Below are 22,299 nucleotides of genomic sequence, written 5' to 3' on the forward strand. Positions count from 1 at the left end.
ACTTTTGGGAGCAAAGGCTACACGGTGGTGTAGTGGTTAGCACTTTCACCTCACAGCTACAGGTTTGCATCCCGGCCTGGGCCCTTCTGTGTGGAGTTTTCATGTTCTCCCCGTGTCTGCGTGGGTTTCCTCCGGGTTCTCCGGTTTCCTCCCATAATCCAAAGACATGCACGTATTAGGTTAATTGATGACTCTAAAATTGCCCGTAGGTGTAAATGGTTGTCTGTCTCTGTTTGTCTCTATGTGCCCTGCGATAGACTGGCGTCCTGTCCAGGGTGTACCCCGCCTCACGCCCGATGTCAGCTGGGATCGGCTCTAGCACCCCCGCGACCCCGACCCCGGGAAGAAGATGAATGAATGAATGATTGAGGGAGCAAAAGTAGTATCGGCTCCAAATATCAGCTCAAGAAAATTGGCAGTCCGTATCAGTCATCAGCTAAGGCTGATGGAAAGAAAAATTGGTATCGGCATCTGCACTTAAAAATCCATATCGGTCGATCCCTAATGTAAAAAGAATATAGTGAAACAATTACATGTGTCAACTGATTGAAGCATTTCCTGGAAAGTTTAGTTTAAATATGTATTTATTTCTACCACTGTGCTGTGTATTTACAAATTGAACAACCAATAATTGGACTGTCAAAATATCTAAAATGATTCAAAGTCACTCAAACAACTTAAAGACAAATATACTTTTTATATTTATTCAGGTTTAAATGATTAGTATTCAGAAAGAGACGCATAAATGGTAAAAAAAAAAAAAAAGACAAGAATTTGCCCTTTTGGTGTTTTTGTTTGTTTTTGTTAAATATTACACAAAATAAATAAATTCAAAGAAATAAAGACATGATAGTGTTAGACTTGGTCCTTCTTGAACTTTCTCACCCTTGGTCCTTCGTGAACTTTTTCACCCTTATGACTTCTCTTTTCCTTTTCTATCAATACTTTCTCTTCGTGTCTTTTTCTTTTCTTCTCTTACACATTTTGTCATTGTTTTCCCAGTCAAACACATATCACATGTACACAAATCTACAAATGTGAGTTACTAATCACATTTTGGCACAGAAGTCATTTCTTTTCATATTTTCTACTGTGCCAATGTACTCGATAACTTAAAACAGAAAATAATATATACATTGTATAGCAATATATCTTTCTTTCTTTAAAAATAGAAATGTCTTTATCCAACAGAGATAAAAAGTCCATAGGTTTCCATTCTGGTCCTCCTCAGTGCATCATTCAGGTCTGATTCAGATCTGCCCAATGTAGCCATAGCTGTAACTCCAAAAAGTCTGATACCCTGCAGTTTGCAGAGCTCTATCATGGCTGATATGTCCAATCATCGTGGTTGTACCACAATGGGCAGGAAGTGAGTGGCAGTGTTTTTCCTCCGTGTCTTCTTCCCCCTCATTGGCTTCCCATTGGCGTTCAGTCCCACAAACATGTGCTTCTTCTTGTTACGCCACTCTGCTGAAGCGTAGGTGTTGTACTTGTTCTCCTCAATGCGTTCAATTAGGCGGCAATCTGGACCAAAGTCCCTCTGCAGAGGAAAGACAAGAGGTGTAAAATTCAGATTGTTAGACCTGTATCGATTAGTTGGGTCATTTCTAGGATCTGCTGCTTTACTGTGTCTTGTATGACAGGAAACTGAATATCTTTGGCTTTTGGACTGTTGGTTAAACTAAACAAACAATCTGATTGAACAATAGGCATTCAACTGGGCTTTAGGAAATTGTGATGGTCATTTTTCGCTATTTTCTTACATTTTATAAACAATCAATAAAGAAAAAAGGTCACATTAATTAATACTTTTAATGGTATGAAACCCACTCCACTCTGTTCATAACCCCCCAACCGCTAGATAGCAGTGTTGTAATACTTCCACTAATTCATAACAATGTATGCAAATGGTGGTGTGTTCTTTATAATACTCTATGGCAGCTCTCTTAAAATTAGATTTTAAAAATCGCAATATATCGCTTTGCTTACAGTATTGCAGCATATTGCAATATATTGAACCCTAAGCCTGTGTAACATATATTCTTGCCAATACACTGCCTTAATAACCATCATAACTCACTTAAGTTGGTACTAGAAGTTGTTCTGAGCACAGCAACATGTTTTACTTACTGTGACAACATGAATCAACAAATGGTCAGCAATTGCTTAAGAATCTGCTGCACAATCAGTGTAATCAGGGCCAATTGTAAAAAGTAGACATGAAACACAAAATGTTGTAGATGATGTCTGTGTCAGTGGATAGGGGGAGGAGAGGATGTCGCTGGGGGCAGAGAGGTTAGCATGAGATGCGACGTTTTAAAGGTTCGTGCTCTGGGCCAGCAATGGGCATCGTAACACATTTGTGGCTTATGTTACCACAGTGACCACCCACTGGTAAATAAAGTGAAAATGATCTGAGAGAGTAACATTTGTCAGTTTACTGGAAGCTGCCCTTGTGCTTAAGGCTAACGTCGCTTAAACAGCAAAAAATGTACTCAACCCGCACGCACGCACAATATATATGCACAATATAACTCTCTATCAATATCTCTCTCTCTTTCTCTCTCTCTCTCTTTCTCTCTCTCTCTTTCTCTCTCTCTCCCCCTCTCTCTCTCCCTCTCTCTCTCACCACAGCTGTTTAAATTGGTTCCAGAAGTGAAACTGAATGTTCCCAAAGCAAAATGAGAATATTTTACAGACACTGTGCGGCTTTTTAATGTGTATGGTGCTTGGTACGACCAAACCGTGTGCACTGGCTCCCTTTCAATTAAAATGATTGAAAAAGTGGGGAAAATGAAACTGTAATCATAAGTGACATCTAATTATGGTAATGAATTATGAAAAATAATATTGTCAGTACCGTTTTACTAAGTGACTTCCTTGCCAGATCTAAGAAATCTCTGTATTTAATAGAGAACAAACTGTTGGACAGGATTCATTTTTCATCTCTTTGAGAATTTTATACAAATTCAATGATGGTAAAACCTAAAGGCAATCATAATCCTTTGTGTCTCTTGCGTGTATCAATCTGCATTAAAACATTGTAATGAAACAATGATTTCACTTGATTAGCACCAGATAAAGAAGTCACTGTGTAAACCAATCAAGTGTAATCGAACGCCAACCCTTCACTGCCGTGCTACTATGGCTTGTGTTGCACCGGGCAAAAGACGTCATGGGAATTCAGTTTCAGGCCATGCAACAGAATGCTTCTGTCTTTTCTACCGTGTGTCATTTCATCTGTGGTGTGGCTCCCAGAGAGACACGCTGAAAGTTGGGCCTTTCAAAGTACGCAAGAGAGAAAAAGGAGGGAGAGATTGAGATGAAGAAAAGGAGAGAGAGAAAACGGATAAAACAAGGGCTGCTCTCCCCAGAGGGACTGAAGCAGAAAAGAGAAACTGACGGATTGTGTTTCCTGTTTTTGAATGGAGTGGGGAGGACAGGTAGGTAGCAGAGAGGAGAGCTCACATTGACGAACTCTGTGGTTCCTATTTCTGGCATAAAAAGTCTTGCAGCCTTGTCTATTGTTTTAAAAAGCATTCAAGAACAGTAAAGTCGCCAGCTAAGGAAGAAAAGTGTCTTTTTTTGCAAGGAATTGTTTTGCCTAAATGTGGGATACTAAACACCTTGAAGTAGAGGAGATTGTGGATTAAGTAATCCAAGATCCTACATCAAAACGTGGAGGTCATTGTGAAATGGGACGGGAACAGATACCCACCGCTCCGTATAGCTCTCCCTTCTTGCTGATTGCCAGGTAGTAGTTACTGCTGAGGCCCCTGATGGCCACGACTCCCACATCCACTGACTTGATCTCCAACATACCTGGTGCAGCAGAGACAGAGAGACACGTGTGTCAGAACGTTGTGTAAAATGTACACCATGTACAACAAGAAGATTAGTGTTGCATCTTATTGCTTGTTTTGTTTGATTATCAGTACAAAATCCAAACAACCCCCCCCCAAAAAAAAAATCTTTTTGATCACCTTAGTAGACTTTCAAAATTGATGTCAAATATATTTTCTTTCCATTAACTAATCGATCAATTGGCTAAACCCTTCGGCACGAATGCTGAATTTTGTAGCCTTTTACCATCGCTCAAAAACATAGAGATAGGTCAGCACACTGTAGCCCCCTTAAGTGCAATTCATTGGCACATCCACAAGTGTCGTTAGGAGCTAATGCTCTTCTTTAAACTGAAGCCTGAGGAAGCATTAGAAGAGCATTAGCTTGAAACAACTTGTGCATGTGCCAATAAATTGCACTTAAGGGAGCTACAGTGTGGACCTTTCTTTATGTATTCATTGCTGCCTTCTTTTGGTGCAGCACATGCCTTTAACAGTATTTGGATGTGCGTGTAAGAGTTAGCATTGTTACAACATTTTCTTTTACAAAAATAGGTATTTGACTGTATTAGAATTAGTTTAAAATGTGAAAATGTGCGTCTTGGAATATGAGGTTTTAGGTCACCATGCACTACTGTTAATTACCTTTTATAATTTTGCAAAATAGCTTAAAATGCTGCAGGAGAAACCTGAATCATCTCAGTTTCTTTTGCACAAGTGAACCCCAGTCCTGCCCCTCTCATTTTTTTCCCCAGTGTGACTGTCAGACCTCAGACCGGCCTCTTGCCCCCTGTTCATTTGCTGGTTAGCTTTTGGGCTGCATGCCCAAAAGACCGAGGTGCAAGCCAGGAAAAAAACATTTCTCCGTTCTGTGTTTGTTTTTCTGACCAGTGGAGCTGAGGCAGGCAAGCAGACGGGCAGGCACACGGACAGGACGGAGAGAGGCTTTCTGGCTGCCAGACTGGCAAGAGGTCAAGGCGTCCATATCAGTTTTCAAGCCTGAACCAATTACTGGTTTAAGCTGTGGTCGCCGGCCCTTTCTTCTCTCATCCTAAAGCCAGTTACACCAAGCCATAAAACTATCAGGGGTTTGAGAGGATTAGCTAAAGAGCCCAGTAGGAAGTGGAGCGTGGTTGCAGGGAATAGTTGGAGAATGAAGTGAGAACCAGGGAGAAGATCCAGAATATCTCTAGAGGTCTATTATTGTCAGTCTAAAGATTTTAAAATGACAGTATTAAAACATAAAGAAAGGTCTGCACACTGCACCTTCCTTAAGTGCAATTTATTGGAACATCCACAAGTTCTGTTTCGAGCTGATTCAGGATTTTCCCCACCTTTGGCAGTAAAAGAAACCTGAGAAGAGACTGTGACCAGGAGAAGCAACTAACTATAAATACAGTATGAGGTTAAGGGTTAAAGATCAAGCAAATGTCTCTCATATCTCATTTAAACCTGTCTTCTTACCAGATGCCCTTTTCCTGCCCTCCTTCCCCCTCTCTCGCCCTTAGACAGGGATTTGCAACATCCTGCAGCCCTGGTGTGATTTTATGATGGTCAGAGAGCTGAAGGTTGAGGAGTCGTAGCTTCAGATGGAAACATCTGAGAGCATCTGTCCACAAGCTGCTGCGTTTTACAGAAAGAGATACCTTTCTTTCTTTTCTCTCACTGCTTTTACATCTATCAATACTGCACCATGTCACTGTAGTCTCCCACTGTCTTAAAATACATCTTTAACTTGATGTTTTGCAGTGACAAACAATGTTTTGCATGTCTGTAGCTGTTTTTCTTTAACTGTTTTCGGCCTTGTTTCTTTCTGTTAAGTGTAGTCCTTGGAATTAATCCGCCCCCACTGTTCCTTATTTGATTAAGAAAGGCTTGTTAAACCGCTAAACTTCAAGAAGATTTTCGAAGATCACAGTGCATCATGTTGGCTCGTTTATGTTAAGTCCATTACTCACACAGACATGTACCACAACACTTATCTATCAGGTTCAAAATGTTCCATCCTGCTGCACACACAACTGAAATTTCTGAGGCGTGATCCGCCAGAACAAGATCTGCCTGTGCTGTGCTACAGGCCGGTCCACCTGTTCAAATCCTTTTTCCTCCTCCTGTTTGATGTGGTTTGTCAAAAACCAAAGCACAAGGCTCTTTTATGGCCCCCTTACCAGTTACCAGAAGCAGCCAAGGCTGCCTGTGAGTTAAAAGGCCAGGCTGCAACAAAAGGCTTAGATTGCAACAACAGAGTTTATGGTGAGGAAACGGAGGAAAGCAGGACCCAAGCTTCTAACACAGACCCTTTCTTTTTTTGTGATAACACGCACACAGATGCAGTCATGCACATACACCCATAAGGGAATGGTTCAAGCAAAACTTTAATTTAATTTACACTTCACTTTGACTCGTTCATATCTTTTGGTTGTTGGGTTGCTTTCCTCCTCAAGGGGATGTAACGAGGCATACATTGTTCTTAAAATGTCTTGAGTCTGGTCTGAGAAGGGACAACTGTATCCCTCCTAGTACCCACTGGATGTCAGCCCATCTTAATTATGAATTTATGTTTTTAAGTGCAAAGAAAAAAAGTTTAATAACCCCGCACTGAAAACACAAAGAACTCAGGGTTGAGTTAATATAAAAGGCAAGGACATTTTCCGCTATCAGCATTTTTTTTTTTTTACTACCAAGGCCAAACACCTGTGTGTAACACAGGGCAACATTACAACTTTCATAAAAACAAGCCAAAGGGTCTTTGCCAGTCAAACCCAAGCTGTGACGCTAACGTAGCTACAAGTGCAAATAAACACAACCTGGAATTCTAACAGTAAGAAACTTTTCATCAACTACTTCATACGGACCACTATGATGTTTAACAGGCCAACGCCACTGTGACAGTGTCAGATCCATAAACCTTGATGGAAATCTGCCATTTTAAAAGGCAAATCAGACACACGATAGCCGGCTGAAGATACAAAAAACACCACAATTAAGTTTTGTGCTTTTACTTTTATTGGCAGATCATGACTTGTGCTTGTATATTTTAGTCTCTGATATTAAATCCACATTACATTGACGGCTGTTTTTTAATATCTTTTGATTAACATTTACCTTTTTATATTGCTTCATTTCTGTCTTCCTCCTATTCCTTCTGTCCTCATCACCATTCTCTTTAAATGGCTCCATTACCTTGTACCCTTCTCTCAGTTTCCCCTTGTGGTCAGCCTCTCAGGTTTCGTCCCTCTTTCCCAGTCAACCTCAGTGTTTAAAGATCCCTTATTATGCTGATTTTCTAGTTCATACTTGTGTTTGAGCCTTTTCCTAAAACATATTTACATTCTTTTATGTTAAAAAAAGAAAATATGTATTTTTCATACTGTCTGTCTAAATACACACACACACACACACACACACACACACACACACACACACACACACACACACACACACACACACACACACACACACACACACACACACACACACACACACACACACACACACACACACACACACACACACACACACACACACACACACGCACACACAGTTTCTGAATACAGGCTGTGTGCATTTCTCTGTGTAATGAATGTTTTGATACTTTAACAGTATTCATATAGAACCTGGACCTGCTCAATAAAAAAAGACTTTGAAATCTCTTTTTAATATATGGGACCTTTTAATCGGGCTGAGTAGCCATAAGGCACAAGTTGCTTCCTAACATGCACTGGCATGCTGGAACAGTTTGCTAGCAGAGAAAGTCTATTGTTGAATAAAGTACTGTTGGAGTAGCCTACAGTTATTCCTTTATTACCCAAGTGAGAGGATATATAGTATTAACCTTGGTTTGACATTAATGTATTAAGTATGGTTTTGGGTATTTCATGTTTTTCTTAGAGAGTCAACAGAGGAGAGATGATAGGGAAAGAGGGAAGCAAGAGGAGGGAGGAGATGCAACAAAGTACTTATCAACGCAGGTAAGCTTGAGTTATATTTAAGTAAATAAACAATATTTCTACTTGAAGTGACATATTTCAGTGCGCTCTCTCAACTCCAGTCAACAGTACTTCAGTTGCACCATGTTTTTAGTTTAGTTTAGTTTACCATGTGCTACATTAATCATTTTGAATTGATGTCTCACTTTATGATTAGAAGATATTTTAAGAAGATCAAAAAGTATAAAATTGTTGTTTATAATTTCAAAGTCAATGGTGACCTTCACTCGCAATTTCAGATGATTCAAATACTCATCGTCACGTTTCAGACAAATGTACATATACATAAGAACAAACATGCTCACACAGCCACACACAAACAGAAACACACACATAGAGGAACACACACATCCTGCAGACCTCCTGTCGACCCCCGCCAGGCCCCCTTTAGAAACGCGGTCAGTGAGACTCCAACTGAACCTAGAGGTTAAGGGAGGTTATGAAAATGTTTCCACTGTTTATCCAGGGGCTTTTTTGAAGATTATACAGCGGTTGTTTACAATTTGACCTCGACATGGTGACCAGCTGTGAGTGGGTCTACTGCGTGCCTGCAACCTGGAGTGGTCTAGCTCTGTATTGTGAAATATTGTCACTTGCAGACTAACTGTATCATGAACTCCCCTCAGCGAGAAGAATGGAACTGATTTGGTTCTTTTATTCTGGGTCCAATACTTAGTTTCCTGCGTTTTCCTACAGCGGTTAATTCTCTGACTCTTTTTTTTAGATGTGACATAAAAATGTGTCATCCAAGAAATGGCAAAAATGGCTATTATGTTTTCTTTAAATAAAGATTTAATATCCGATTTGCAGTGACTGACGATGTCTTTTATTCATTGTGACATGAGTTAACATCTATGACACCACCAAAGACTCAAAGGAAAAGAAAATCCATGCCAGTAAAAAACAATAGATACAAAAACAAACAATAGATGAATTCAGAAAGGATAGAATGGACCACCAAATCAGATATCAGTTGAAATATTAAACAGCCTGATACAAAAAAACAAAGAGCAGAACACATGCTAACACGTCTTCTTGGCCGCTGCTGCATTCAGCAAACCTGTGGTTTTGACAGGATTAAATGATTTCTTTTGCATTATTATTTGAAGTCTGAGAGACTATAAACACTTCTCGGTTGTGCAGTTTGTTTGGTGAGTGCTGGTGAAGATATTGGGTTGGAGAGAAAACTGCTGTATATTATGTGTTTTGAGTGTGTTGAAGTATTGGTTTAGACTGATGTGGTTGACAACAGTATCGTCCCGCGCTAAGTGGCCACATCAAAGCCTGCCTGGCCGACGGTTTTGACTAGGGCTGGGAAAACAGGCGTCTGTTTTCATATTTATGACTATGGACACATTTATTTAACAATCTGAATTTTTGGTAAACTGATTTCTTTTTTAAATGTGTTGTGCTTGTATTAATGTTCTGCACCATGAATTGGATTAAACAAATATTGTGCGCCCTTTTGTGCATTACATTGAATGGATTTCTTAAGTGTTTTTTTTATTAGCAGAATTGTTCTATTTGACTGTCACTCAAAATATTGTTAAGCTTGTTCTTACCCCAAAAATGTTTTTATTTCCTCCCAAGAACTGGCGCCGTTGTTTACACACGTTACAACATTAAACCATGGAGAAAAGTGTCTTTCATGGTAAATTAAATGGAAATGATGCTAACAACGTTCCCACCGGTGTTTACTCCAACGTGCATATCTGTTTTGCAGTTTGTTGACACTTTGATTTATTATTTAGACAACAATAAACTGTTCCATTATTGTTAGGACAGCGCTGAGATGAGCCAGAAACTGAGCTGAATGGGGTACAGACTCTTTTTGTGCACAATATTGTGTGGGTTTCTTCTTAAGTATTTTTTTCATTAGCAGAATTGTTCTATTTGACCTGCACTCACTGTCTTATTTAGCTGATTCTTGCCCCCATAATGGTTTTATTTCCGTCCCCGACAGGAACACTCGCATCACTGTCTTTCTTGCTGGACAGAAATAGCTGAAACCGCAAGCTGTTCTTCAAGCTGTATGTAATTTCAAAACTGGCCGGGGTACGAAAAGAAAAACAAACCCAGATTATTCCAAAATCAAACAAAAGGGATCACCTGAGTGAAAACCATCAGTTTAAAATACCAGAGGTCTAGCCAACAGATAGCGTTAAGTTTCTCGTATGCGCTGCTCATCATTCCAGCACCGCATAATTTGAGATCACTTTACCGAGCACAGCAAGACCGCAGCAAGTTATGTCACACACATTTAAGAGCAGCTGGGAGGAAACCAAAAGAAATTCCCAGCGATGTTAATGGTGATTTGATGGAGAGGAGCAAAAAAAAAAAGAAAAAAATCCATAACCACCTGAGATATTGTGATTCCTTTAACACAGTTGACTTTGTAACATGATAAAGTGCCAAAACTGCCAGTTTCTGTCAAAACATTTCACAGGCCTGACACGGCAGGAGTTATGTTTTCATGCAAAGTGCTGCGACGGTCGTCTGCATTTCACACATTTTTCATTTACAGTTCAGCCACCAGTGAGATGTTGCCCAACTGTTGTGGTTGAAGATGTTGGCGTTGGACCTGCAGCTTTAGAAATCCTGTTATTTTACACCACAGACGTAATGCACAGACATGCACAAATATTATTCAGTTTGTCACATGCGACTTTCTGTATTGTTCTCATTTTCTTTGTTTCTCCTCACATGAGTTCATGTTCGTACATATACAGTGCAACACACACACACACACACATACACACACACACACATAAACACATACAGGGTAATTAGCTGGCATTCCTGGCTGCTCTGTTCAAACGTCCAGGCTGTCCAGATGCCTCTCTGGACTCAACTCTCGGCTCTCGGCTCTACCTTTGATGACTTCATTAAGAGCCTCACTTTCATGCAGTGAGTGTGTGTGAGTATGTGCCTGCGTGTGTGTGTGTGCATGTAGCAGGGTGAGAAAGTATGGAGGAGCAGGAACATGAGGGGTGTGGGTATTTGGTGGGGGGCTTCTAGAAGACGTGGTGTCTATATGGCAGCAGCCCTGGATGTGATCTGTCACAGGTGCTATTCTTCACCTCCCGCTGCTTTACTGGCCATCAATTCTGCCTGTTCACATGCACCAGGCAAACACCAAAATGACACATTCAGTACTAGGCTTCCAGTGCAACACAGTTGCTGGTAGAGAATGTATGATAAGAATATATTGCAATACAATTAAGGCTCATTGTTTTTGGTTTTGTGATTTGTGTAAAGGGCTGCCAATTACTATTATTTTCATTGCCGATTAATCTATTACTTTGTTGATTAATTGGTCTTTCTATAAACTTCCCATCCCAATTTCTTAGAGCTAAAGGTAACATCTTCAAATGTTGTGCCCCCTCAACAGTCAAAACCCAAATATATATTTAATATACAATTGAATAAAACAGAGAAAAGCAGTAAATCCTCACGTTGGAGAAGTAGGAACCGGAGAAAGTTTGGTACTTGAGATTAAAAAAAGTAAAATAAATTCTGTTTATTTTCTGTTGACTGCCCGATTAATAATCTACTAATTAAATTACTTTAAATTTTCTCCTGGAAATTAGATTTACATGAGTCAGAAATATGTTCTGTCTCCAGCTACAAGAGGTCACTGTTCAGCCCACTTTACAGTCTAAAGGTCCATCTCCTGTAATTATGATTATGCTGCAGATGCATCAATTAAACTACACATTGTTTGAAATTATTATAATCTGTTTCACAGTTTTTTTCTTTTTCCTCTCTAGACTGAAGTAGTACTGACTTAAATTTTTCTGAGATTAGCATTATAAAATTTAGCCATAGAGAAAAATGTCTTGCTGACATGGCAAATTAGATAAAAAATGATGCTAACAAGGTTTCCCTCCTTGTTTATTCCAACATGAATATTACCATTTGTTTCTGAATGTAATGATTTGTAATTTAGACAACAACAAACTGTTGGATTATTGTTAGGACAGCACTGAGATAAGCTAGAAACTGAGCTAAATGGGCAATATGTTTGCATTCAGACAGCAAATGCATCTCTGTATTGATAATACAGACTCTGTAGTTGTATAAAACTTCAACGATATGCTTCCATACAGATGTATCCAGAACTACCACACAACTTCAAGATGCATATATTGGTAAAGTACAACTTTGCTCATTTTGCAGATTATCTACCACATACCAGCTACAGGGAAATGATGAATCACACTAAATCTTGATAGTTGTTTAGAAATCTGGTTGATTACTGAGAACTAGTTGTAAATCAGAGTATTTAACCCGGTTTCTCTTTCTCTTCCTCTCTCAAGGGTATTCATGATTGTACTCTGCAAGAATCCTCCACATAACATAAACAATGAAAAAGGCCGTCCATCAAAACAAAGATGTCCAATTTAGGATTCTTTCTCTGCGGATAGTAATCGACTCTAGATGTTTGGAGACATTTTCTCTTGAGAGCTGAAATGCTCCAACGCAGTGAAAGATCTTACAGAAACATGATTTGGTGCTGAAAACTTTTGTTTAAGGTGGTGCCTGACTGGTCGGGTTTGTGGCAGGGTCTCCCTCCAGAAATCTGGCTCTTATTTCAGTCACATTGTAGCTGACACATTAATGGACAGGGGAGGGAATTAATGTGAAAATATCAGGCAGCGACGATAGGAAAAAATGTAAACAGTGATGGGAAAATGAGACAGATCCTGTCATTGTCCTCTTGGTAAAAACAATGAGCTTTCAAAAATATGAAAACAGAGCTTTAACAATACAAAAAAATCCTCACAACATCTTTTATTAACTTTGAAGAGTTGTTCTGATTTTTTTCAGCAGGTCATTTTTCTTCCAGTTTCAAATCCACATCCAAAAGCATGAAGCATGACACACATGCTCCGTAAATTACCCTCTTTGTGTGGTTATGGGGTCAAAGGGCGCTCATACAGCTGGACCTCTGAACCTTCACATTCACCCCCGTGTGGGAGATGGAAAATAGTGCTGACTAAGGTTGGTAGGGATAAGTTTTACTTATCTTGCCTTAGCCAGAATATATATATATTAAATCAGTATTAACATCTATTGCAGATTTACAAAAGATAAGCTTTTTAGATTAACTTATAAGTTACTCAACTGTCTTGTTATTACTATAACATCACTTGCAGTCACGAGGAGATGAAAATGCCAAACACCAATGAGCGCTGCATATCTTGCCACAATACGGGCCAGAGAAGTTCTTGCATAACTCATATTGGAGCCTTTGAAAGTTTCCAAAGTCTGAGACTGTCTAATAAAAGCAAGTTGTACATTTCATTAGAAGGTAAACTTAGCAAGACTTAGGACCTCACAGCCTTTGTTTCACCTGTACATCAGAACATGCAGGTTTTGTCAATGAAAAAGTAGATATGGACGGCCTGGTTATGATTTGTAAAATTAGATTATGTAATCATTTGAGTCCCATTAATCTTCCAATGAATACCAGTAAATGGCTTGTTAATCCATCTTTCTTAGTCTACAACAATATTATCAATGCTTTGTCTCGGTTTTAAAAGAACCTTGTTCTTACATAAGATAATCAATATTGCGTAATGTTTATTGCAGGATGGTTACGGCGTTTGCTCCGTAGATTCCAGCAAAAGGAGTCATGATTCAGAAATTAGATTGATTTTATCCAGACAATCACTGCAGACATCATCATAAAGAGTGGCATGTGAAAATGAATTGATGATTTGCTTGTCCACACAAGCAAATTGCAGCTCATGAGCTGATATAAAGTGATCAAGTAAAAGAGCCTAACTATTTTCATCCTTTCATCTTGAATGGTTTTACATTAGTTTTGTTTACAACCTATCAGGAGCCCTTCCTATGTTTTTCAGTCATTAGCAAAATGTGTAGTTGTAGTTTGTCAGTGTAGTTTGTGGGAGGATCAGACGCAGTATATGTCTTTTGTATGTTTTCAGAGTACAGCTGAATGTAATTGTTGATGTTAAAACTTGGCTGTGGCAGCTTCAGGAGTATTGATGACAGGTCCCGTATTTCCTGAACAAGCTTGTGCATGGACATTTGCCACCGCTGTTATTTATGGCTGTTGGACAGAAGAGTCCATGAATATGTCGAAGTAACTTTGAATAGAAAGCAACACTGACACTAAAGTCTGGTGCGTACAGTACCTTCTCATAACTCTCTTTTATGGGCCACAATGTTACCTTTTCCCATGAGAACCCTAAACAAGCTCATCAAGCAGAGCACTGGGAGAAAAGAACCAAAATGAAGACGTACAGAAACTGAAGAAAGGGGAAAAGTCTGGGACTCATTTTAAGATGCTCAGGAAGAGCAAGCACGTGCCTCATTTTTGTTTTGCGTTAACCTTGCTGAGTCATCGGCGTTTCATGGATGCAGAGAAGGATGAAGAAGTGCTTGTGGTTTTGAAGACCTCATTCAAATGTCCCCTAAACACACATTTATATTACACTAGTTTTAAAAGAGAAAGAAACTGATAAGAGCGTTTCTTGGTGCTTTTTGCTTCTTGCTTTTTTTGTGATATGGAGTTTAACTGTACAAATCACCATCTCACAAAGTCATTTTTATAATTCTTAATAGGCAAGTAAAAAGTAGAAACTGAAGGGCACTCAGCCAACACAAGCCCTATCTCCCAATGCATGTGAGTTTTCCCAGAGGGGAACTAATGTTTGTGATCATTTCGACACCATATGAAGGCAGCACAAATGCTATATCTCGCAATCTTAACCAAAATAAGAACATAATGAGTGTATCTGCCCTGTGATTCGGATCCGCTCCAAATCCGCTCCCATTCAATGGGTTCTTCCTTCGCCTGTGCTACACCTTTCCTCCAAGTTTCATGAAAATCTGGCCAGTTGTTTTTCAGTAATCCTGCTGACAGACAAACTAACCACTAAAAAATGATAACAGCTGTTTTTTCTGTCCTGGATCAGTCATTAAAGATGATGATTTTGATGATGATGATCTTTATATTGCTAGTATACAGATGAGATGCTTTGCTGCGACTATATAGCTGGCGGTGGTGGCTCTTAACTATCTTATTGTGTCTTGTTCCAAGATACTGACACTTGCAAACACTTCTTGAATTATATTATATTAAGGAAATAAAACCTTTAATCCAATTATGGGCTAAATTATTGCCGAGCTGATTTTTGATGTAAAGATAATATTGGAAATCTAAATGTTTTGTAGTCTTGCATGCAGAATGTCAAACATGCATCCTCCAGCGACACCACATCACTAACAATGGCAGAGTAACAGGGCAGCCACAAGTGATGCACTATGTGAAGCGTTGACCTTTGCATTAACAAAGCTTCCTGACTGGGGTCAATAGGTAAAGGTCAAACCAGAGGGGGCAGACCTGCGTAATGAGTCTGGACATGGAATAACCTCTGCTAAATCAGAATAATGTCCAGTATTAGAGTCTCCATAAATTGATTCATTCATGTCAGTGGGTAATGTGTCTACTGTGATTTATGTGAACAATAAGTATGTGTGGCAGCTTTTACAATCCGGGTGGCCACAGTGAGAATCAAAGCTCCAACTGCGGTCAAGTTGGCATCATTCGATACTAATTGAGCTACACACGACCACATGTTTGTGGTCCGAGTGCAAACACATGTCCATTTGTTTCATTGCTTTATTTGTTTCATTGCTTTATTTGTTTCATTGCTTTGTTTGTAAACAAGATGTGACAGTTTGAAGAGGACATCGAGAGACGAAAACACGGACAGTTTTGTTGCTTACGGTCAGTGGCGGGATCAGTGCTAATCACGACTGCCTAGTCTATATTTACACGAGAAGCGCTTTTTTTTGAAGGCCTTATGAGGTGATATGGAGAGAAGGGTACTGATCACATGACCACAAGTGGACAAACCTTGACGTGCACCAGTGGGCACACATTCATAATCCAGGCCCTAAACCCTGAATGATGTACCGTCCCCAGCTTTGACAAGATGATTAGAAAGGCTCGGCTGTGGAGGAGAGCCTCGACCCCGGAGCTGAGGCTAAAACTTCTTCATCACCTCTGACACCATCTAATGACGCTCATTTACAACCTGACCTCCTGAACATTACCAGACTACTAGACCATGATAACAACACTAACTGCCACCTCGCTAGTTTTCGATTTGATGCTTTCCTAAATGAGTGGTCATTTTTTGACATAAGATCTTGGGTCAACTTATAGATGTGCAACACATAAGTTTGCACATTGTAGAAATGTTCTAACACTGTGTTATGTAGGTATATTATATGATATAGTATGTTCTATGTAGAGGATTTTTGCATGTGTGTTTAATGAGCACATAAAGGCCAGAAAACCTGCATCAAAGACCTAATTTGTCCAAACGTCTCGTCAGCTTCCAAGAAGTTGTTTTGGTTCTTTCAGCTCTACGACGATAAACTATAAATGGACAATGTTATGATCTTTAGCATATAGAAAATACACAGTGTATTGGAACTTCTGAGAAGGAATGATCATGCAAAAATGATCTAGTATGTCAAATACTGCATCCATGTTCTCAGTTATGGGAGGAGAATTTAAACATGTTTTGTTTGGTTTAGTTTGAAGGGTACAATTTGTTCTCTGCTGATTTGAGAGTCCACACAAAATAGCAGGAGGTGGCACATCTCTCTAGTTTATCACCAAATGTCCACTCATTTTCTTTTAATCTGAAACATGTTGCACATCTGCACTTGACGTCAGGTAGATTTGACTTGATAAAATTGCCCGCTAAATATACTGCCAAGACAACCCTTCATGGCCAAGTCCTCATATTTAAGATTTTCCTTTTCCTCTGGGAAGTTCTCACCTGTTTCCCCCCACAATGAAGCTGTTGAAATTGATGGATTGTGCTTCTAATGCCATGACCTGATGGTGTGTGTGTGTGTGTGTGTGTGTGTGTGTGTGTGTGTGTGTGTGTGTGTGTGTGTGTGTGTGTGTGTGTGTGTGTGTGTGTGTGTGTGTGTGTGTGTGTGTGTGTGTGTGTGTGTGTGTGTGTGTGTGTGTGTGTGTGTCACAGAGGACTGCAGGCAAGGGGAGGGAGGAAGAGACGCTAATTGAAATTCCTTCAGCCATGTCTGGCAGAGCCTTGGTGTCTGAATGGCACACACACACACACACACATGCACACACATATTCACACTGGCCCTGGCCCTAATAAAAGTGGGCTTTGCCATATGGAGGCCATGTGCAAGACTGGCCTCTCTGTGCTCAAGAGTGTGTGTGTGCGCTCTTAGCAGGAGAGGCTTGTACAGACCCACAGACAGATGCATACAAACCTGTGACATGTGTATGAAGTTGTAAGAGTGATAAAGAGCCATTTGTGAAGATTACATTCCCATACGCACGCACGCTTGACATGCTGTGACAGATTCAAATGCATACAGTAGACGTAATGCAGCAAGAGCTTGTCGTATAATCTTAAAGAAATTAGCTTGTGTTTTGGACGTCACCCATCTTAATTTGGTGAGCTGGCAGGGAAAATCTGGGCAGGTAGATGTGGGAGTAATGTTCTGTTCTCCCTCAACAACTACTGTCAGTGTGCCCTTAGGCGGTGTGAGACCAGAAGACTGTGGCAGTCCTGGAGAACTTCCAGATGTGTTTAACTAGAAGATAAAACTGTGGACTACAGAATGATAACAGCTGATTTTCTGTTCTGGATCAGTCATAAACGATGATGATGACCTCTACAAGAATATATATATTTGCTAGTGTACAGATGAAATGCTTTGCTACTACTATATAGCTATTGTGGTGCAGTTTGGTTTTTAAGTGTGATAATTGTATAATAATACACACTCTACCTCGCCTCTAACGTGCATCTTCAGTTCTATCATTTTACCAGAGATTCCACAAAACGTGTGCATTTAACATTCATCATGTAATCGTATTGTTTCCTCACTCAAAAACAAAAGTTAAGGTAACTCAAGGAGCCTTAAAGGTGCCGGTGGAGCCCTCATTGCCCCACAGTGGAGGACAAGGACCTGGGAGTTCACGCTGTGTGAAAGAGTGTGACTGTGTGAATGTAAAGGCTGAGTGGTGCTGACAAAACAGCATGTGTGTTCAGTGACCCTTCTCAGGATAAATAAAGGTTAAAATCATACTTCACAGCCCTAAAAATGCACAACCAGAAAAAGGAGCATGGAATCAAAGGTTATTACGTCTTACGTCTTCTGAATTATTACAACTGAGTTTGTGTAACCTCATACTTAGCATGCACCCACCACCATTATAGCTGCAGCACAATTTCAGCAAGGAGTAAGTGGACTTGTCATTCTCTCCAGGGGTTTGGTAATGGCTGTGTTTTAGATATTTCCTCAAAGATTCCTCAAAGAAGAACTTTCTCTGGGCCATTTCTAATTGGTTCCAGTGGATCATCTCTCTTTTTTATCTTCTTGGCTTACTCATTTTGTTTTTTCCTCTCCCACTGTCATGCTCCCCCTTCCCTAACTCTCTGTAGTCTGGCCTTTATCTACACATGGTAAAAAGGCTGAGAAGCACGCAGCTCTGTTATTTGTTCTTTTGCCCAATCACCTGGCTCAGTCTGCTCGGTTGCCCAGGGTGGAAAACCATCTCACACATCAAACATCTCTATACACAGATCAACACACAAGACACAGTGGGACAGAACCTGTCCATAATTTCTCTGGCAGATATGGGCATACAGATGAAACAAACTTTTCTTTGCACTTTTCTATCAATTTGTAGTGCAACTAAAAATAAATGAATTAGCTCACTATTCTGTAAAAGCTTATGTAAACCCAAGATAACCTTCTCATTCTCACAAGTTGCTTTCGCCATGTTGATATACATCTCAATATATATAAAAAACAATTAAATATATTTTTAAAAAAGTAACAAAGTTGACTTACTGTATGGATCATCCTCAGTTTTGGTACCATTAACTTTTCCCTTCTTGTCAATGCGAAGGAAGAATTTCTGGAAGGAGAACAGTTTCCTCCTGCGCACATCTCCTTGTAGATGGTTGTAGCTGCTCCGCACGTGGCGCCCGATGACCGTCGCGGAGTAGGATGACACATTGGTTGCCCGCGGCAACCTTGCAGAGGATGCGTGCAACGGTGCGGGCGACGAAGAAGGTGGCGGGTGTGAGATGAAGATGAGAGGAGGAGTCCGTCGCAGTGCATTGTGGTTCTTTTCAGAGTCTGACGATGCAGCAGACAGAGGCGAGGATGAGGAGGGTCCGAGCAGGAGTAGCAGCAGAAGGAAGACGAGAGAGAGGATGAGTGAAGGAGGTCTGAAGTAAGGGCAGGTGGAGAACCAGGCGACCGGTGCACCTTGTGTCACTGTCCATCTACACATGGTAGTGGAGCTGGGAGAGCTGTGGATGTGCTCAGGGGCTGGTGCATGCTGAGCTGGGTGCAGGGAGAGGGAGCGAGAGTGGGAGAAACTCCCCCTGAATGACCGACTGCACCTCCTCTGTCCGGTGACCCAGAACCTCACCTGTAGAATAACTGACTGCGTTAGATGTGATGTAGCGTTATTGGTAATATTGACGATGATGCTGGTGCAGCTGCCGGTGGGGATGAAGCCTACAGTGTTGCTGCCGACTCCGCTGTAGTTCCCCGGTGCTGTTTATTCCTCAGCAGCGCCGCAGGAATGCGTCAACATCCATAACTCAGATCACCTCGCAACGGGAACAACTGGGGGTTTCGCCTCAAAGACCTTTCACCACCTCCTCCCTCCCTTCCCAAAACTGCTGCTCTTTGCTCCGGGTCGCTCTCTCACACACACGCACACACACTCAAAATCCTGTTTTAAAGTTTAAGTGTACACTAACACTTTCACATCCAACGACAAAAAACACAGTTCATTCATATACACTGCTAAATCTACTCCACACACATGTCCCAAACCACTGATCTTCTCCAGTCCAGGGAGGTGGATAGTAGGAAGGGGGAGGAGGTCTGGGTAAAAGATGTCAAACTGCTCAGTACAAAAAAGAAAAGAAAGAATAAATAAAAACAGGAAGTAAAAAAAGGGATTAATGCTGCTTCTCATAAAATGTTCTGAGAAATCCAAACAAGGCAGGCCACAAAAAAGAGTCTCAGAATCCAGACTTTCTTCTTTTCTTCTTTCTCTGTTTCTCTTAGGTTTGTTGGAGCTGGTTTGAAGTCACTTGAGTATAACTGAGCCCGGGAGCTCTCGTCTTTCTCCCCTCTCTTGTTGCGCGTCTTGTCAGTGAGCTGAGCTCCCTATCTCTCCTCTGTCCTCTTGGAGTCTGAGCGTTGAAGCAGTGCGTTGCCTCTCTTCTTTCCTCCTGTGTGTGGCTCCCTCTCCTTTGGCCCCCTCCCTCTTTCCTTGCCTCTCCCTCTCTCCTATCTGTATCAGTGGTGCGGCTGTCTGGTTATCTGGAGTTTCTCTGAGGTGACTGAATCTTGTCTTTCCTTTCACCTTATTTATCTGTTGCAGTTCCCCAGATGTCATCTCTTAGTGTAATTGGATGTCTATGAAAACCACTTGGCTTTGAAGAGCAGCGTGCATTTATGTTTGCGTGCATGTGTGTCTGCACATGTACATGTGTGTTTGTGCGTGTGTGCAGGGAGGGGGTGGGGGGGTCTGTCCCAACCCATTTTCTCTTTCCCTCCCTCTCCCTCTTTTCTCTGTCTCCTCCCCTTCCCAGACAAAACTCCACCAGTTGAGCACAGCAGGTCCAACGGAAAACCATTCTTTATATGTCCATTTTTCTAATATTTCTGTAGTTTGAAAATGTTCAGTACTACTGCTGATAAGGCATCTGAGTTTTGGTACTTACAGTTAAGACGGCAACTGTTTTCATTTCCAGATTAATTGTTGCTCTATAAAATGCCAATCCCAGCTTCCTGATGATGATGTCTTTTAAATGTTTTGTTTTGTCAGTCAATTTGCAAGAAAAGCATGAAATCATCATGTTTGATAAGCAGAAAACACCATTTTCTGCTATTGTTGCATGAAAAAGGATTAATTTAACAATTATCAAAATGGTTGGCATCTTACGAGCAATTGACCACTGCAGTCTATTTACGGTAGGCCTACCACAATAGCACAGTCTTATTTGTGAAATGCATACATTGTTTCTACGTTCTGAAATGTTAAATGTGCGTTACAAGAATAATGCCTAAATACAACTGTGAGCATCCATCCAATGATATCTTTGGATGTTTTTTTTAATTCTCTAGGCTGGACTAGGGCGTATTTTGATCAGTACCAAAACAATAGTGACACATATCATAGTCTCTACTAGTTTTCAGTACATATTAGTTACTGGGGAGGTAACTTAAATAAATGCAACTCTAAATAAAAGATGAAGCGTAGCGTCAGTTCAGGCAGAAAGCTGAAGTCGCTCTTGCATTAGCTGATTGGCGTCAGCTGCTTCATTCATGCTTCACAATCACTGGCTCATTCAAAGCTCTGCGGCTACCAGCTGACTTGTAACATCCAGTCATATTTATGCATGCGCACACAGCAGCCATTATTAACCTGACACCTCACACTATTACTTCCATCACAGATCCAACCTCTTCCTTAATATTTTGGAATTGTTGATGTTTAATTTTAAGAGGCTACCTCAATATCTTGAGCCATCTCTATAAATGCTGTCTCTGACTTACATTCCGGATTTTTTTTTCTTCTCTAGTTGAAGAGATGATCATTAGTAAAATTACCTCCTGTGTTTGTGATGGCATTAAAAACCTATAAATCCTCCATCCTCCATAGCTACATATCTCTGATAATGGCTAAAGGCTTCGTCTCTGTGAAGATGCACAGGCCAGTTTTGAGCTGATTCAAGTCCCCCTCAGCTATTTTGACAGATACTATAAAGTGATTTCTTTACTTGGACCTTAATCTTTAGATAAACATCACTGTTAAGTTCAAGTTATACATTACGTGTGTTGCTGCGTTTCACCTTTCAAGAATCTAGGTCTACTGTCTGGTTTCAGAATTGTTTAATTTCCTTTTCACATTGTCAGACAACAGCCATATCTCCACCCTTCCTTCTTCTCTTCTCTTCTCTTCTCTTCTCTTCTCTCATAAGTTTGTCAGTTATTACTGGACCTACTGACTCCTGTCAGAGGTATGCAGCAGATAGATTTGAGTTATCACGTTCTTCTGTCTTCCTTCCTGTAGCCCCTGCTGTCAATCCATTAGTACATCAGGATTTTAAAATAAATCCTTTTGGCGGTGCACCAACAGCACAGCAATAACTATGTCAAAAGAAAAACATGCACAGGATTAAAGGTGGTTAACTCTCACTGAGATTAAACATCTTTATGTATGCTGCCAACAATCTGTCATTCATGTCAACTTCTACCAAACATTTTGTGCTTCCAGCTTTTTAATTGTGAAGATTCGTTTTCCTCTCTCATGTGTTCATAAACTGAATTTCTTTGAGTTTTTGACTGTTGGTTTGACAAAACAAGCAATGTAAAAGTCACCTCAGGCTCCACTGCTT

The 22,299-nt window shown here is 40.5% G+C and overlaps 1 protein-coding gene across 1 annotated transcript; it reads right to left on the reverse strand.

The window, feature by feature from the left end:
* Positions 1-759: 759 nt before the first annotated feature.
* Positions 760-19,393, reverse strand: fgf10a (fibroblast growth factor 10a). Its single transcript, XM_083929903.1, has 3 exons — positions 18,722-19,393; positions 3,719-3,822; positions 760-1,540 (listed from the first exon to the last, which is right to left on the reverse strand). The coding sequence occupies exons 1-3, from the start codon at positions 19,167-19,169 to the stop codon at positions 1,340-1,342; spliced, it is 753 nt and encodes a 250-aa protein (XP_083786029.1). The 5' UTR covers positions 19,170-19,393; the 3' UTR covers positions 760-1,339.
* Between the last annotated feature and the right edge of the window lie 2,906 nt (positions 19,394-22,299).

This window comes from Echiichthys vipera (assembly GCF_963691815.1).
Source record: "Echiichthys vipera genome assembly, chromosome: 16".
NCBI lineage: Eukaryota > Metazoa > Chordata > Actinopteri > Perciformes > Trachinidae > Echiichthys > Echiichthys vipera.

Bases quoted from the DNA above. Each gene is read 5' to 3' on its own strand.
- fgf10a (XM_083929903.1), bottom strand. From the start codon at position 19,169: ATGTGTAGATGGACAGTGACACAAGGTGCACCGGTCGCCTGGTTCTCC. The intron at 3,823-18,721 runs GTAAGTCAACTT...CTGCTGCACCAG, and splicing joins AACTGAGGATGATCCATACA to GTATGTTGGAGATCAAGTCA. The intron at 1,541-3,718 runs GTGGGTATCTGT...TTTCCTCTGCAG, and splicing joins AGGGAGAGCTATACGGAGCG to AGGGACTTTGGTCCAGATTG.